The 19131-nt window shown below is 47.9% G+C and overlaps 1 protein-coding gene across 2 annotated transcripts in view; it reads left to right on the top strand.

Annotated features, from left to right (window-relative positions):
• The window catches only part of ARL3 (ADP ribosylation factor like GTPase 3), a 141920-nt gene that overhangs the window by 55450 nt on the left and 67339 nt on the right, over positions 1–19131 (top strand). For both annotated transcript variants that reach the window (XM_063961935.1, XM_063961936.1), the window contains exons 4-5: positions 11894–11944; positions 13491–13676. In XM_063961935.1, coding sequence (XP_063818005.1) covers positions 11894–11944; positions 13491–13676 — 237 coding nt within the window. The remainder of the gene's footprint in view (positions 1–11893; positions 11945–13490; positions 13677–19131) is intronic.

Here is a 19131-nt window from a genome sequence, read left to right as displayed (position 1 = left end):
CCCTAACAGAGCCAGAAGATTGCGGTGGTGAGTTAGTCACCGGCAACCCGACAAGCGGGGAACCGGTGAGAATGGCGGCTACAGGTTGGGAGCGCAGTACTGAAGCTGCGCTCCGGAGGCTCTGCGGTGCGGCGCTGTGAGGGGAGCCCTGGGCCAGCGCAATACCCTTACACTGGTCGCTACCTCTATCAGGGTGTCTCAACTGCTGCTAGACACTAACCTCAGGCCAGTATAAAGAATTTCAAGTGCGGGAAGACGTGCCATTTTCGAGGGCGGAGCTTCTCCGAGCGGATCCAGCAGCTCTCCAGCACCATTTTCTCCATGCAGAAATCACACAGCAATGCTGACAGTGAACGCTGACCCTCCACAGACCTCCAGTCATCCTGTGCGGTACCAGGGGGTTATAGAAGTGGGGGGGGGGGGGTGGGGGGGAGTGCATTCTAACTGTGTAGTCTATTAAGAGTACACAGTCTGCGCCAGACAATTATTTCTAACTGTCTACTGGGGCACTGGGTGTGCTGGCTCCAATATCTCTGTGTCTCTCTGAAGGCACTTGGGGGATACTGTGTCTAACATTTTCCTGTGTGTGTGTGTGTGTGTGTGTGTGTGTGTGTGTGTGTGTGTGTGTGTGTGTGTGTGTGTGTGTGTGTGTGTGTGTGTGTGTGTATGTATGTATGTAAATCTCACATTACTATGTCCAGGGACTCTGTATCTTGTGCTGCACAGAATGTATCTTCACCAGAGAAATCCATTCCATGTTCTCAGGAATGTAATATTGTGGCTCAGCCTGCCGAATCCGAACCCCAGTGGGTGGCTTCTATTAAGGGAATGATATCCTAAATTTCTACTAGGATTGCGCATTAGGAGACTGAAACACAGATTTTAAAACAATCTGTGGAGGTTTTATCTGGTTCTGTTCCCACTACCTTAAATTCCCCCTGTATATTCCCAAGGAAACGTGCGCTTGCCCAGATTATGCAGGTCGACGCGGATACCGACTCTGACACGGCAGACGGTGAGGGGGATATGCGGGGGGGTGCAAAAGGGGCACAGCTCATGATTGAGGCCATTAGGGATGTGTTACACATAACTGACAAACCACCTGAGCAGGTTGAGGAGGCTTATTTTACAGATAATAAGAAAGCCTCCCTGACCTTCCCTGTGTCTAAGCAATTAAACGCATTATTTGAGAAATCCTGAGAAATCCCAGAGAAAAAATTCCAGATCCCAAAAAGGGTTCTTGTTACTTTTCCTTTCTCTGAGGAAGATAGGAAAAAGTGGGAAACCCCACCTATAGTGGATGCTTCTGTATATAGACTGTCTAAAAAGGTGGTGTTGCCTGTCCCTGGGTCTACTGCTTTGAAAGAACCGGCAGACCGCAAGATTGAGACTACGCTCAAATCCATATACACTGCGTCTGCGTTAAGGCCCACTATTGCCTGTGCATGGATTTCTGAAGTCATAGTTAAGTGGTCAGGCACATTGCTAGAAGAATTAGATTCTCTGGGCAGAAGTGACGTTGAATTGTTTTTACGTAACATACAGGATTCTGCTGGTTTCATGGTGGAGGCCAAGAAGGATCTGGGTCATCTGAATGCAAGGACGTCTTCCATGGCTGTCTCGGCACGCAGGGGACTCTGGCTGTGCCAATGGTCGGCAGACACGGTATCCAGGAGAAGTGTGGAGAATCTACCCTTCACAGGTCAGGCTCTATTTGGGGAAGCATTGGATGCATGGATTTCCACGGCAACCGCTGGTAAGTCAACCTTTCTTCCCTGAGCCACTCAGTCAACGAAGAAACTTTTTTTTTCTACGTCCACGATGCAGTCCTTTCCGGTCCGCAAAAGCTAAAAAGTCTAAGCCTCCTACCGCTTTCTTCAGAGGTGGTCGATCAAAATCCAAAAGACCTGCACCTGCAGGTACCCAGGAGCAGAAGCCAGCCTCTGTCTCCTCAAAATCCTCAGCATGACGGTGGACCTCACAGCGTGGAGATCGAGCAGGTGGGAGCGAGACTCAGACATTTCAGTCAGGTCTGGGTGTCCTCCGGCCTGGATCCCTGGGTTCAAGATATTGTGTCTCGGGGGGAGGGTACAGGCTGGAGTTTCAAGAGATCCCACCTCACAGATTCTACAAATCCTGCTTACCAGCTTTGCTGACAGGGCTATCCTACAGGAAGCCATTAAAAAATTGGAAAGGGCAGATGTCATTTTCCGGTTCCAGCTCATCTGGAAAACAAGGGTTACTATTCAAACCTATTTGTGGTACTGAAACCGGATGATTCGGTCAAACCAATTTTGAACCTGAAGTCAGTAAACCTTTATTTGAGGGAATTCAAGTCCAAAATGGAGTCTCTGAGAGCAGTGATCTCCGGTCTGGAGGAGGGGGAATTCCTGGTATCCCTGGATATCAAGGATGCGTACCTTCACATTCCAATCTGGCCGCCTCACCAGGCTTATCTAAGATTTTGCACTGTTGGACTGTCACTATCAGTTCCAGGCACTGCCATTTGGCCTCTCCACGACACCAAGGGTTTTCATGGCAGAGATGATGGTTCTCCTCCGCAGGCAGGGAGTAAATATAATTCCATATCTGGACAATCTGCTGATTAAAGTTTCATCCAGGGAGAAGTTGTTGCAGAGCATTGCTTTCACGACTCATCTACTCCGGGATCATGGATGGATCCGGAATCTTGCAAAGTCACATTTGGAGCCGACAAGGAGATTGTCTTTCCTAGGGATGATCCTCGACACACATGTGCAGAGGGTGTTTCTACCAGCGGAGAAAGGGTATCGGTCCATCAGTGCATTCGCCTTCTGGGGAAGATGGTTGCCTCCTACGAGGCTCTACAGTACGGAAGATTTCATGCACGGCCCTTCCAATTGGATCTCTTGGACAAGTGGTCAGGATCTCACCTACACATGCACCAGAGAAATACGTCTGTTGCCGACAGCCAGGATCTCACTCCTATGGTGGCTACAACTGCCTCACCTTCTAGAGGGCCGCAGGTTCGGGGTTCAGAACTGGATCCTTCTAACCATGGATGCAAGTCTCAGAGGTTGGGGCGCATTCACCCAAGGGGAAACCTTCCAAGGAAGTTGGTCAAGTCTGGAATCCGTTCTTCCAATAAACATCCTGGAACTCAGAGCCGTGTACAATGGTCTTCTACAAGCGGCACACCTTCTGCAAGATCAGGCCATTCAAGTGCAGTCGGACAATGTAAAGACGGTGGCCTACATAAACCGACATGGTGGAACGAAGGGCAGAGCTGCGATGTCAGAGGGGACAAGAATCCTCCTCTGGGCAGAAAAACACGCGGTGGCGCTGTCAGCAATCTTCATTCCGGGAGTGGACAGCTGGGAAGCGGACTTCCTCAGCAGGCACGATCTCCATCCAGGAGAGTGGGGCCTTCATCAGGAGGTATTCGCAGAGTTGACAAGTCTTTGGGGTGTACCTCAAATAGACATGATGGCCTCACGCCTCAACAAGAAGCTTCGGCGGTACTGTTCCAGGTCAGGAGACCCTCAGGCTGTGGCGGTGGACGCCCTGGTAACTCCATGGGTGTTCAAGTCAGTGTACGTGTTCCCTCCACTTCCGATCATCCCAAGAATTCTAAAGCTCATAAAGAGAACAGAAGTTCAGGCAATTCTCAGTGCTCCGGACTGGCCGAAGAGGGCTTGGTACGCTGATCTTCTGGAGTTACTGCTGGAAGATCTGAGGCCTCTTCCTCTTCGCAATGACCTTCTGCAACAGAGGCCGTTCGCTTATCAAGACTTACCACGGCTACATTTGACGGCATGGAGGTTGAGCGCCAGATCTTAGCACGGAAAGGCATTCCCAGCAAAGTTATTCCTACCCTGATGCAGGCTAGGAAAGGAGTAACATCTGCACATTACGATCGGATTTAGAAAAAGTACATGTCTTGGTGTGAGTCCACGAAGTTTCCTACGGTGGAGTTTCAACTTGGGCGGTTTCTCCTCTTCCTGCAAGCAGGTGTGGATGTGGGCCTGCGTTTGTCTCCATTAAGGTCCAGATCTCGGCCTTGTCCATTTTTTTCCCCAGAAACATTTGGCTTCCCTCCCCGAGGTTCAGACTTTCTTGAAAGGGATACTGCGCATCCAGTCTCCCTTTGTGCCTCCTACGGCACCTTGGGATCTTAACGTGGTGTTGCAGTTCCTGCAGTCGGATTGGTTCGAACCTTTACAGGAGGTTGAGGTCAAGTTTCTTACTTGGAAGGCGGTCACACTGTTAGCATTGGCATCTGCTAGACGTGTGTCAGAATTGGGGCATTGTCCTGCAAGAGACCCCAACTTGATTTTTCATGAAGATGGAGCTGAGCTCAGGATGCGTCAGCAATTTCTTCCGAAGGTTGTGTCTGCTTTTCATATCAACCAACCTATTGTGGTGCCAGTGGCTACTGACTCCTCAATTACCTCAAAGTCCTTGGATGTTGTGAGGGCTTTGAAGATTTATGTGAAGAGAACTTCTCGTCACAGAAAGTCGGACTCTGTTTGCCCTTTATGATCCCAACAAGATTGGGTGTCTTGCTTCTAAGCAGACGATTTCTCACTGGATCAGGTTTACTATCCAGCATGCGTATTCTACGGCAGGTTTGCTGTGTCCAAAATCTGTTAAGGCCCACTCTACTCGTAAGGTGGGTTCTTCCTGGGCAGCTGCCCGGGGTGTCTCGGCTTTACAGCTTTGCCGAGGAGCTACTTGGTCAGGATCGAACACGTTTGCTAAGTTCTACAAGTTCGATACTTTGGCCTCTGAGGACCTAAAGTTTGGTCAATCAGTTCTGCAGGGGCCTCCGCGCTCTCCCTCCTGTACTGGGAGCTTTGGTACATCCCCATAGTACTAATGTGGACCCCAGCATCCTCTAGGACGTAACAGAAAATAAGATTTTAATTACCTACCGGTAAATCCTTTTCTTGTAGTCCGTAGAGGATGCTGGGCGCCCGCCCAGCGCTTTGTTATCCTGCAGTGGTGCAGAGCCAGCCCACACTATTAAACTCTTAAAGTGCCCATGGCTCCCAAGGGACCCGTCTATACCCCATGGTACTAATGTGGACCCCAGCATCCTCTACGGATTACGAGTAAAGGATTTACCGGTAGGTAATTAAAATCCTATTTCTCTATCGTCCTAGTGGATGCTGGGGTTCCTGAAAGGACCATGGGGAATAGCGGCTCCGCAGGAGACAGGGCACAAAAAGTAAAGCTTTAGGATCAGGTGGTGTGCACTGGCTCCTCCCCCTATGACCCTCCTCCAAGCCTCAGTTAGATTTTTGTGCCCGGCCGAGAAGGGTGCAATCTAGGTGGCTCTCCTAAAGAGCTGCTTAGAAAAGTTTAGCTTAGGTTTTTTATTTTACAGTGAGTCCTGCTGGCAACAGGATCACTGCAACGAGGGACTTAGGGGAGAAGAAGTGAACTCACCTGCGTGCAGGATGGATTGGCTTCTTGGCTACTGGACATTAGCTCCAGAGGGACGATCACAGGTACAGCCTGGATGGTCACCGGAGCCTCGCCGCCGGCCCCCTTGCAGATGCTGAAACGAGAAGAGGTCCAGAATCGGCGGCAGAAGACTCCTCAGTCTTCTTAAGGTAGCGCACAGCACTGCAGCTGTGCGCCATTTTCCTCTCAGCACACTTCACACGGCAGTCACTGAGGGTGCAGGGCGCTGGGAGGGGGGCGCCCTGGGAGGCAAATGAAAACCTTTTTTGGCTAAAAATACCTCACATATAGCCTCCGGGGGCTATATGGAGATATTTAACCCCTGCCAGAATCCGTTAAGAGCGGGAGACGAGGCCGCCGAAAAAGGGGCGGGGCCTATCTCCTCCGCACACAGCGCCATTTTCCCTCACAGAAAGGCTGGAGGGAAGGCTCCCAGGCTCTCCCCTGCACTGCACTACAGAAACAGGGTTAAAACAGAGAGGGGGGGCACTAATTTGGCGTTAGAAATATATAAAAAAGATGCTATAAGGGAAAACACTTATATAAGGTTGTCCCTATATAATTATAGCGTTTTTGGTGTGTGCTGGCAAACTCTCCCTCTGTCTCTCCAAAGGGCTAGTAGGTCCTGTCCTCTATCAGAGCATTTCCTGTGTGTGTGCTGTGTGTCGGTACGTGTGTGTCGACATGTATGAGGACGATGTTGGTGAGGAGGCGGAGCAATTGCCTGTAATGGTGATGTCACTCTCTAGGGAGTCGACACCAGAATGGATGGCTTATTTAGGGAATTACGTGATAATGTCAACACGCGCCAAGGTCGGTTGACGACATGAGACGGCCGACAAACAATTAGTACCGGTCCAGACGTCTCAAAAACACCGTCAGGGGTTTTAAAACGCCCGTTTACTTTAGTCGGTCGACACAGACACAGACAGGGACACTGAATCCAGTGTCGACGGTGAATAAACAAACGTATTCCTTATTAGGGCCACACGTTAAGGGCAATGAAGGAGGTGTTACATATTTCTGATACTACAAGTACCACAAAAGAGGGTATTATGTGGGATGTGAAAAAACTACCGTAGTTTTTCCTGAATCAGAAAAATTAAATGAAGTGTGTGATGATGCGTGGGTTCCCCCCGATAGAAAATATGGGCGGTATACCCTTTCCCGCCAGAAGTTAGGGCGCGTTGGGAAACACCCCTTAGGGTGGATAAGGCGCTCACACGCTTATCAGAACAAGTGGCGGTACCGTCTATAGATAGGGCCGTCCTCAAGGAGCCAGCTGACAGGAGGCTGGAAAAATATCATAAAAAGTATATACACACATACTGGTGTTATACTGCGACCAGCGATCGCCTCAGCCTGGATGTGCAGAGCTGGGGTGGCTTGGTCGGATTCCCTGACTAAAAATATTGATACCCTTGACAGGGACAGTATTTTATTGACTATAGAGCATTTAAAGGATGTATTTCTATATATGCGAGATGCACAGAGGGATATTTGCACTCTGGCATCAAGAGTAAGTGCGATGTCCATATCTGCCAGAAGATGTTTATGGACACGACAGTGGTCAGGTGATGCAGATTCCAAACGGCACAAAGGTGTATTGCCGTATAAAGGAAGAGGAGTTATTTGGGGTCGGTCCATCGGACCTGGTGGCCACGGCAACTGCTGGAAAATCCACCGTTTTTTACCCTAAGTCACATCTCTGCAGAAAAAGACACCGTCTTTTCAGCTTCAGTCCTTTCGTCCCTATAAGAGTCATATCTGCCCAGGGATAGAGGAAAGGGAAGAAGACTGCAGCAGGCAGCCCATTCCCAGGAACAGAAGCGTTCCACCGCTTCTGACAAGCTCTCAGCATGACGCTGAGACTGTATAGGACCCCTGGATCCTACAAGTAGTATCCCAGGGGTACAGTTTGGAATGTCGAGACGTTTCCCCTGCGCAGGCTCCTGAAGGCTGCTTTACCAAGGTCTCCCTCCGACAAGGAGGCAGTATGGGAAAAAATTCACGAGCTGTATTCCCAGCAGGTGATAATTAAAATTACCCCTCCTACAACAAGAAAAGGGGTATTATTCCACACTATATTGTGGTACTGAAGCCAGAAGGCTAGGTGAGACCTATTCTAAATCTAAAAAAATTTGAACATTTACAAAGGTTCAAATCAAGATGGAGTCACTCAGAGCAGTGATAACGAACCGGGAAGAAGGGGACTATCTGGTGTCCCGAGACATCAGGGATGCTTACCTCCATGTCCCAAATTTGCCCTTATCACTAAGGGTACCTCAGGTTCGTGGTATAAAACTGTCACTATCAGTTTCAGACGCTGCCGTTTGGATTGTCTACGGCACCCCGGGTCTTTACCAAGGTAATGGCCGAAATGATGGTTCTTCTTCGAAGAAAAGGCGTCTTAATTATCCCTTACTTGGACGATCTCCTGATAAGGGCAAAGTCCAGGGAACAGTTGGAGGTCGGAGTAGCACTATCTCGGATACTGTTACAACAGCAGGGGTGGATTCTAAAGATTCCAAAATCGCAGCTGATCCCGACAACAAGTCTCCTGTGCTTAGGGATGATTCTGGACACAGTCCAGAAAAAGGTGTTTCTCCCGGAAGAGAAAGCCAGGGAGTTATCCGAGCTAGTCAGGAACCTCCTAAAATCAGTGCATCATTGCACAAGGGCCATGGTAAAAAAAAAAAAAAAAAAAAAAAAAAAATGGTGACTTCCTTCGAAGCAATTCCAGTCGGCAGATTTCATGCAAGAACTTTGCAGTGGGATCTGCTGGACAAATGGTCCGGATCGCATCTTCAGATGCATCAGCGGATAACCCTATATCCAAGGACAAGGGTGTCTCTCCTGTGGTGGTTACAGAGTGCTCATCTTCTAGAGGGCCGCAGATTCGGCATTCAGTTTTGGATGTTGGTGACCACGGAGGCCAGCCCGAGAGGCTGGGGAGCAGTCACACAAGGAAAAAAAATTCCAGGGAGTGTGATCAAGTCTGGAGATTTTTCTCCACATAAATATAGCTAAGGGTAAATTTATAATGCTCTAAGCTTAGCAAGACCTCTGCTTCAAGGTCAGCCGGTATTGATCCAGTGGGATAGAACATCACGGCAGTCGCCCACGTAAATAGACAGGGCGGCACAAGAAGCAGGAGGGCAGTGGCAAAAACTGCAAGGACTTTTCGCTGGGCGGAAAATCATGTGATAGCACTGTCAGCAGTGTTTCATTCCGGGAATGGAAACTGGGAAGCAGACTTCCTCAGTAGGCACGACCTCCACCCGGCAGAGTGGGAACTTCATGGGGAAGTTTTCCACATAATTGTAAACCGTTGGGAATTACCAAAGGTGGACATGATGGCGTCCCGTCTGAACAAAAAACGGGACAGGTATTGCGCCAGGTTAAGAGACCCTCAGGCAATAGCTGTGGACGTTTCTGGTAACACCGTGGGTGTACCAGTCGGTGTATGTGTTCCATCCTCTGCTTTTCATACCTAAGGTACTGAGAATTATAAGACGTAGAGGAGTAAAAACTATACTCATGGCTCCGGATTGGCCAAGAAGGACTTGGTACCCGGAACTTCAAGAGATGCTCACAGAGGACTTATGGCCTCTGCCGCTAAGAAGGGACTTGTTTCAGCAAGTACCATGTCTGTTCCAAGACTTACCGCAGCTGCGTTTGACGGCATGGCGGTGGAACGCCGGATCCTAAGGGAAAAGGCATTCAGGAAGAGGTCATTCCTACCCTGGTCAAAGCCAGAAAGGAGGTGACCGCACAACATTATCACCACATGTGGCGAAAATATGTTGCGTGGTGTGAGGCCAGGAAGGCCCCACGAAGAAATCTCAACTCGGTCGATTCCTGCATTTCTTGCAAACAGGAGTGTCTATGGGCCTCAAATTGGGGTCCATTAAGGTTCAAATTTCGGCCCTGTCGATTTTTCTTCCAGAAAGAATTGGCTTCAGTTCCTGAAGTCCAGAAGTTTGTCAAGGGAGTATTGCATATACAACCCCCTTTTGTGCCTCCAGTGGCACTGTGGGATCTCAACGTAGTTCTGGGATTCCTCAAAACACATTGGTTTAAAACCAGTCAAATCTGTGGATTTGAAGCATCTCACATGAAAAGTGAACATGCTCTTGGACCTGGCCTGGACCAGGCGAGTGTCAAATTGGTGGTTTTTTTTCTCAAAAAAGCCCATATCTGTTTGTCCATTCGGACAGGGCAGAGCTGCGGACTCGTCCCCAGTTCTCTCCCTAAGGTGGTGTCAGTGTTTCACCTGAACCAGCTTATTGTGGTGTCTTGCGCCTACTAGGGACTTGGAGGACTCCAAGTTGCTAGATGTGGTCAGGGCCCTGAAAATATAGGTTCCAGGACGGCTGAAGTCAGGAGAACTGACTTGCTGTTATCCTGTATGCACCCAACAAACTGGGTGCTCTTGCTTTTAAGCAGACTTTTGCTAGTTGGATGTGTAATACAATTCAGCTTGCACATTCTGTGGCAGGCCTGCCACAGCCAAAATATGTAAATGCCCATTCCACAAGGAAGGTGGGCTCATCTTGGGCGGCTGCCCGAGGGGTCTCGGCTTTACAACTTTGCCGAGCGGCTATTTAATCAGGGGCAAACACGTTTGTAAAATCCTACAAATTTGATACCCTGGCTAAGGAGGACCTGGAGTTCTCTCATTCGGTGCTGCAGAGTCATCCGCACTCTCCCGCCCGTTTGGGAGCTTTGGTATAATCCCCATGGTCCTTTCAGGAACCCCAGCATCCACTAGGACGATAGAGAAAATAAGAATTTACTTACCGATAATTCTATTTCTCGGAGTCCGTAGTGGATGCTGGGCGCCCATCCCAAGTGCGGATTATCTGCATTACTTGTACATAGTTACAAAAATCGGGTTGTTATTGTTGTGAGCCATCTTTTCAGAGGCTCCGCTGTTATCATACTGTTAACTGGGTTCAGATCACAGGTTGTACAGTGTGATTGGTGTGGCTGGTATGAGTCTTACCCGGGATTCATAAATCCTTCCTTATTGTGTACGCTCGTCCGGGCACAGTACCTAACTGAGGCTTGGAGGAGGGTCATAGGGGGAGGAGCCAGTGCACACCACCTGATCCTAAAGCTTTACTTTTTGTGCCCTGTCTCCTGCGGAGCCGCTATTCCCCATGGTCCTTTCAGGAACCCCAGCATCCACTACGGACTCCGAGAAATAGAATTATCGGTAAGTAAATTCTTATTTTTTAGCCTGTTGGTGCCTCGGATCAAGATCCTACTCTACATCCCAATGTTATTCCCTGTGGAATCAAGTGTACCTTGCAGAAAGAGATTTAATAAAGGTAAGTTCTTACCATAAATATCCTTTTTACTATAAGGGCCTTTAAAGGTATGTGTATCTGTGGACAGCCCCATCCATTCCCTCTCTTTTATCCTTTTATTTCCACTTCTTGTTGTTGATTTACCCCAATTTTTACTGAGGTTCCAACACCATTTGGCCGGTTATGACTTTACATGGTATAAATTTCAAAATTCAATACTGTTGAATTAATAGTTGAAGAAGTTTGTGCCCGCTTTCTAGCTGATACTAGCATATTATAGATGTCCTGATAATAATAATTACTGCTAGATTAAAGATCTCTAGAACATATGCAATTAGACTATAGCAGTGGTTCCCAAACCTCTTTACATCACGGCGGCCTAGAGTATCAGAATATTGTTTCATGGCATCCCTATGCCAAAAGTTTGTCATCCTTTGGTTTAATTATATGGTGAGTGACAGGATTCGGTTCCGTTTATCCACATATGTTATGATAGGCAAAAGCAGTGCTTGTGGCTGGCAATTACATTGACCATAAATAATTTAAATTGGTCCGGGACCACCAATCCAAGGCACCCCTGCATGTGCCCCAGGGCACTCCAGGGTGCCATGGCACACAGTTTGGGAACCAGTGGACTATAGGTTGAATTAAATTGCAAGTAGAATAATACAAAGATGTTTTTACGCTAGGCTGTTTTAGCCCTGCCTCATTTTTAAAGGAAAAAATGTGCCTTGCCCCTTTAGCAGCGCCCTGCTAAAATACCCTGCCACAGAGTGAATAGATGCCATGCGCACGCGCACAGCATCTATTCACATTAAAGGGAGCGCCTGGAGGAAGGCCAGCACCTACATCACTATTAGTGATGCCACAACTGGGTCACGTCCCCATTAGTGACATGGAGGGGACCAGACCGCCCCCAACAGTGACACCGGCAGTGCCTTACCCCCTCCCCGGCAAGCCACTCCCCCTTTTCAAGTGTGCACGATAAGTACCCGGCGCCTCAGAACCCTGCCCTGCACAAATCCTGTGGGGAACACTAGAATATATGGGCACAACAAAAGCATAATTTGCAATTTTTGAAATACTCTATAAAGTTGTTAAAAAATAATTATATGTTTGTGTTTATTTAGATTTATGTCATAGACAGCGCGGATAGAAAACGCTTTGAAGAAACAGGACAGGTTGGTATTGTCACTAATTTAGCATTTTAAGTCTTAGAACGTTTAAGGGGTCTCTTGACCAATTTCAGTTTAATAATTGGGGTTTGTGATCTGTTCAAGACACACACATGCTCCTAGTTACAGCATGGAGTCTTCTAGATGGCAATTTTGAATCCCTCGGACAGTGATTAATTTTACAATCTCCGTGTTTGCGGTCTGTAATCTGCCAGGATCTAAATTAGTCATTGACTTTGAAATTGAGGCTTTTTTCATGTCAGTGCAACTTTTCCAAGGGGTGTAGTATGGTATGCCGGCGGCCAGGCTCCCGGCGACCAGCATACCGGCGTCGGGAGCCCGACCGCCGGCATATCGACAGTGTGGCGAGCACGCTATTTTATTCTCCCTCCAGGGGGGTTGTGGACCCCCACGAGGGAGAATAGCTGTCGGTATGCCGGGTGTCGGGATCCCGGCGCCGGTCAACTGTGCGCCGGGATCCCGACATTCGGCATACTGAAGACCACCTTTTCCAAGTGTCTTTATAGAAATACTGTATATACAGAGTGAGCCAACGCTCACTGTGCACCTAGAAAAACCAGTGCACATACAGCTACATTATAACCTATTACTGGAGGTGTTGGAGATGGGACCCACGCGTTTGTGGCAAATACTTGGGACCATTCAATCGAAGAAATTTTATGATTGCTCCTTTAAATTCCAGGACAGTGTTATGATTGGTCTTGTAATCGGCTCCTTTCATTGCGCCCCACAAGTAATAATCTGGTGGTGTGAGTTTGGACGAATGGGTTGGCCATATGTCCTTTGAGATTAATCTAACACATGGGGCAGTTGCACCAGCGAGCCCTGAGCTGTGTGGGCAGTAGCACGATCCTGCTGGAAATAGCCAAATCTCTAATGAAAGGGTGCACGATCACTGAGCATTGACCATGTTCAGGGTAACTCACATTGGGACTAACATCTACTAAACGCCACAATGACCAAAGGGGATGAAGGAGAGGGAGAGAGGATGGCTGGTGCACAGTGACTGTAGACTCGCCTTGTATTTATGTCTGAGTGCAGCTGTTCCCTTGTAGAGAGTACAAGTTGTATTTCTGTAATTGTATTTTTGTGATAAATGGATTACTGGGCGAACATAATAGAAGGTGTTTGAGGCCAGTGTCGGACTGGGGCATGAAGGGCCCACCGGGGAAATGCAGAGGTAGGGGCCCATGTTTAGAGGCTTGGCCAACTTATAGTGTATGGTCTGGGCCCCTTGATAAATATATAGAGTAAATACATAGTCCTGTGCAGTATAAGGTAGCCTATGTATAGTGTATAATTCAAGTGCTGAGTCTGGAACCTGATCCCTAGAGGAGGATGTGGGCCTTCGGGCATTGGGGCCCACCGGTGGTTTCCCCTGTACCCCTGTGGGCCAGTTCGCCCCTGTTTGAGGCCCTTCCGTGCATAATCACCCAATTAACGTCGCTCACATGTACCAACCGATATTGAGTTTTAGATCACTACTTAGATCAAAGTAAAGTTGTTTGTTTTGTTGATTTTTGCATTTTAGGAACTGGCTGAGCTTTTGGATGAGGAGAAACTGAGTGGGGTCCCTGTGCTGATCTTCGCTAATAAACAGGACTTACTGACAGCTGCACCAGCCTCGGAAATTGCTGAGGGCCTAAATTTGCACACAATCCGAGACAGAGTCTGGCAGATCCAGTCCTGCTCAGCCATCACAGGAGAGGGAGTGCAAGTAAGAGTTATATTAACTCGTGTTTAGGTTTTGCTGTAATGTTATTATTATTACCAGTTATTTATATAGCGCACACATATTCCGCAGCACTTTACAGATAATATTTGCCCATTCACATCAGTACCTGCCCCAGTGGAGCTTACAATCTATATTCCCTATCACATGTACACACATTCACATAGGGTTAATTTTGTTGGGTCCAATTAACCTACCAGTATATTTTTGGATTGTGGAAGGAAACCGGAGAACCCGGAGGGAACCCACGCAAGCACAGGGAGAATATACAAACTCCACACACTTAGGGCCATGGTGGGAATTGAACCCATGACCTCAGTACTGTGAGGCAGTAATGCTAACTATTACACCATCCGTACTGCCAGTAATGTTAGTGGTCAGTTCAGCTGGTGCCCATCATGTTGTAGTGACTGGTGGCATTCTGCCTCACAAATTAATTCATAAATGTATTTTAACTTAACACTTAAATAACGTTTACATCTTTTTCATATGATATCTGAGTGGTATATACATACATTTGTACAGAAAGGCTTTATATACTTTCGTTTAGATTATCAGCGCTGTGCTATTATTGCATTAGTGTTTCTGCTACTAACAGTTCTTACACAGCCCACTGACAGCCAGGGTGGATCCAGTTAGGGGGGCTGTATAGCAGCGCAGTGGAACATCGGACATGGAGAGAGAAGTGACTGTTGCTGCTCAGCTCTGTCCTTGCCCAATGGGCTAGGAAATGTAATGAGATCTGTGTATAACTGGATGCCCTGTGCGCTTTATCTGGAGCTAGTAAGGAATGTGTATTTTTTTTTTCAGAGTCCATGGTTATTCACAGGGATATCAGGGGTGTAGGGCTGCGGAGTGTCTCTGGGCATTCAAAGCTTTTAAGCTCCCAGGATGCTCTGGTCCTTCCTCCCTATAACCCGACTCCTGGCCAAGGGACGTCCGTTTTGTTCTGGTGCCGGCTGGATCCGGATACACCAAGCTTTATTTAATGATTTCTTTTTAGTTTTTAGTATCTTTTACTACAGAGCAGCAGCTGCACACACTTCGTCTTGGCCAGTGAGATCACTGTGCTTCCCAATAAAACTTGTGCTTTCTCACAAAAGCAGGCAAAAGACAGTATTGTAAATGACCCATAATGAAATGTATTTGCAACCTTTCATTTTGATGTCTGTTTGGTTGGGGAGGACAAAAAAAATCCATGTACAAGGAAGAACTATGCTATTGAAGTGAGAGGTTGTGTCGGTTATTCCTACAACCTTTAGAAGTTATGAAAAAAATGCAGAACAATCACTATTTATTTTTTTGGTTGCAATTAGACTAATTCGAAAAAAGTAAATATGTTTAAGCTCCATCCAGAGTATTCTTCCAAGAGACAGATGACACACTGTACTGCACGTATACACTGAAGTGCCAAAAGTATGTAAAAGTAAGGGTAAGTGGTGCCACCATACTGTGATGTATTGGATGTGTTGTGCCCAGACCTGCATCAGTTGTAATCTGACATTTTGTGAGTTTGTTTGAACACTGGTTAGGCTGCACATGGCAAGGCAACGTGAATTATCGGAGTTCGAACGTATAGGACATTCCTTTTCCGAAGTTGTGCAGACATTCAACATTCCTTGATCTATGGTGTCACGTGTGTACTGGTAATTCTTCATGAAAGGCATTACCATTCACTGTGACCATCCACGGGTGCTTAATGATCATGACCAGCAGCGTCTGGACAGAATTGTCTGTGGTAACAGACAAGCGACACTGGCTCAAATCACATCCATATTTATATTCAGGAGGTACCAGACATATATCCAGCAAGTCAGTGCAGCTGTTGTTGTTGTTGTTGTTGTTGTTGTTGTTGTTGTTATTATTATTATTTTCTCTAACGTCCTAAGTGGATGCTGGGGACTCCGTCAGGACCATGGGTTTAGCGGCTCCGCAGAAGACAGGGCACAATAATAAAAGCTTTAGGATCAGGTGGTGTGCACTGGCTCCTCCCCCCATGACCCTCCTCCAAGCCTCAGTTAGATTTTTGTGCCCGGCCGAGAAGGGTGCAATCTAGGTGGCTCTCCTGAGCTGCTTAGAATAAAAGTTTAAGTTAGGTTTTTTATTTTCAGTGAGTCCTGCTGGCAACAGGCTCACTGCTACGAGGGACTTAGGGGAGAGAAGTAAACTCACCTGCGTGCAGGATGGATTTGCTTCTTAGGCTACTGGACACCATTAGCTCCAGAGGGAGTCGGAACACAGGTCTCACCCTGGGGTTCGTCCCGGAGCCGTGCCGCCGACCCCCCTTGCAGATGCCGAAGTTGAAGAGGTCCAGAAACAGGCGGCAGAAGACTTTCAGTCTTCATAAGGTAGCGCACAGCACTGCAGCTGTGCGCCATTGTTGTCAGCACACTTCATACCAGCGGTCACTGAGGGTGCAGGGCGCTGGGGGGGGCGCCCTGGGCAGCAATGTATTATACCTTTTTTATGGCTAAAATACATCACATATAGCCCTTGAGGCTATATGGATGTATTTAACCCCTGCCAGATCTCACAAACTCCGGGAGAAGAGCCCGCCGTTTTAGGGGGCGGGGCCTATTCTCCTCAGCACACGGCGCCATTTTCCTGCTCAGCTCTGCTGTGAGGAAGGCTCCCAGGCTCTCCCCTGCACTGCACTACAGAAACAGGGTTAAAACAGAGAGGGGGGGCACTTATTTGGCGATATGATTACATATGTGAAAATGCTATAAGGGAAAACACTTGTATAAGGGGTTGTCCCTGTATAATTATAGCGTTTTTGGTGTGTGCTGGCAAACTCTCCCTCTGTCTCCCCAAAGGGCTAGTGGGGTCCTGTCCTCTATCAGAGCATTCCCTGTGTGTGTGCTGTGTGTCGGTACGTGTGTGTCGACATGTAGAAGGACGATGTTGGTGAGGAGGCGGAGCAAATTGCCTGTATTGGTGATGTCACTCTCTAGGGAGTCGACACCGGAATGGATGGCTTATTTAGGAATTACGTGATAATGTCAACACGATGCAAGGTCGGTTGACGACATGAGACGGCCGGCAAACAAATTAGTACCTGTCCAGGCGTCTCAGACACCGTCAGGGGCTTGTAAAAACGCCCATTTACCTCAGTTGGTCGACACAGACACGGACACTGACTTCAGTGTCGACGGTGAAGAAACAAACGTATTTTCCTTTAGGGCCACACGTTACATGTTAAGGGCAATGAAGGAGGTGTTACATATTTCTGATACTACAAGTACCACAAATAAGGGTATTATGTAAGGTGGGAATAATCTACTTGTAGTTTTTCCTGAATCAGATAAATTAAAGGGTGTGATGATACGTGGGTTTCCTCCGATAGAAAATTATTGGAGGTATACCCTTTCCCGCCAGAAGTGAGGGCGAGTTGGGAAACACACCTTAGGGTGGATAAGGCGCTCACACGCTTATAAAAACAAGTGGCGTTACCGTCTCCAGATACGGCCGCCCTCAAGGAGCCAGCTGATAGGAAGCTGAAAAATATCCTAAAAAGTATATACACACATACTGGTGTTATACTACGACCAGCAATCGCCTCAGCCTGGATGTGCAGCGCTGGGGGGGCTTGGTCGGATTTCCTGACTGAAAATATTGATACCCTTGACAGGAACAATATTTTATTGACTATAGAGCATTTTAAGGATGCATTTCTATATATGCGAGATGCGCAGAGGGATATTTGCATTCTGACATCAAGAGTAGATGTGATGTCCATATCTGCCAGACGATGTTTATAGACACGACAGTGGTCAGGTGATGCAGATTCCAGACGGCACATGGAAGTATTGCCGTATAAAGGGGCGGTCCATCGGACCTGGTGGCCATGGCAACAGCTGGAAAATCCACTTTTGTTACCCCAAGTCACATCTCAGCAGAAAAGGACACAGTCTTTTCAGTCTCAGTCCTTTCGTACCCATAAAGGCAGGCGGGCAAAAGGCCAGTCATATCTGCCCAGGGTTAGAGGAAAGGGAAGAAGACTGCAGCAGGCAGCCCATTCCCAGGAACAGAAGTCCTCCACAGCTTCTGCCAAGTCCGCAGCATGACGCTGGGGCCATACAAGCGGACTCAGGTGCGGTGGGGGGTCATCTCAAGAGTTTCAGCACGCAGTGGGCTCACTCGCAAGTGGACTCCTGGATCCTACACGTAGTATCCCAGGTGTACATTGGAAATTCGAGACGTCTTCCCCTCACAAGTTCCTGAAGTCTGCTTTACCAACGTCTCCCTCCGACAGGGAGGCAGTATTGGGAAAAAAATTCACAGGCTGTATTCCCAGCAGGTGATAATCAAAGTACCCCTCCTACGACAAGGGAAGGGGTATTATTCCACACTATATTGTGGTACTGAAGCCAAACGGCTCGGTGAGATCTAAAAGATTTGAACAATTACATACAAGGGTTCAAATCAAGATGGAGTCACTCAGAGCAGTGATAGCGAACCAGGACGATATGGTGTCACTGGATATCAGGGACGCTTACCTACATGTCCAAATTTTGCCCTTCTCACCAAGGGTATCTCAGGTTCGTGGTACAGAACTGTCACTATCAGTTCAGACGCTGCCGTTTGGATTGTCCACGGCACCCCGGGTCTTTACCATGGTAATGGCCGAAATGATGATTCTTCCTAAAAGAAATATGGACGCTTTCCTGATAAGGGCAAGGTCCAGAGAACAGTTGGCGGTCGGAGTAGCACTATCTCAAGTAGTTCTACGACAGCACGAGTGGATTCTAAATATTCCAAAATCGCAGCTTTTTCCGACGACACGTCTAATGTTCCTAGGAATGATTCTGGACACAGTCCAGAAAAGGATGTTTTCTCCCGGAGAAGAAGGCCAGGGAGTTATCCGAGCTAGTCAGGAACCTCCTAAAACCAGGAAAAGTATCAGTGCATCATTGCACAAGGGTCCTGTGAAAAATGGTGGTTTCTTACAAAGCGATCCCATTCGGTAGATTTCACGCAAGAACCTTTCAGTGGAATCTGCTGGGAAAATGGTCCGGATCGCATCTTCAGATGCATCAGCGGATAACCCTGTCTCCAAGGACAAGGGTGTTTTCTTCTGCGGTGGCTGCAGAGTGCTCATCTATGAAAGGGCCGCAGATTCGACATTCAGGACTGGGTCCTGGTGACCACGGATGCCAGCCTGAGTGGCTGGGGAGCAGTCACACAAGGAAAAAATTTCCAGGGAGTGTGATCAAGTCTGGAGACTTCTCTCCACATAAATATACTGGAGCTAAGGGCAATTTACAAGGCTCTAAGCTTAGCAAGACCTCTGCTTCAAGGTCAGCCGGTATTGATCCAGTGGGACAACATCACGGCAGTCGCCCACGTAAACAGACAGGGCGGCACATGAAGCAGGAGGGAAATGGCAGAAACTGCAAGGATTCTTCGCTGGGCGAAAAATCATGTGATAACACTCTCA

This window comes from Pseudophryne corroboree, chromosome 3, assembly GCF_028390025.1.
Source record: "Pseudophryne corroboree isolate aPseCor3 chromosome 3, aPseCor3.hap2, whole genome shotgun sequence".
NCBI classification, from domain to species: Eukaryota; Metazoa; Chordata; class Amphibia; order Anura; family Myobatrachidae; genus Pseudophryne; species Pseudophryne corroboree.
This window is presented reverse-complemented; position numbering and strand designations above follow the sequence as displayed.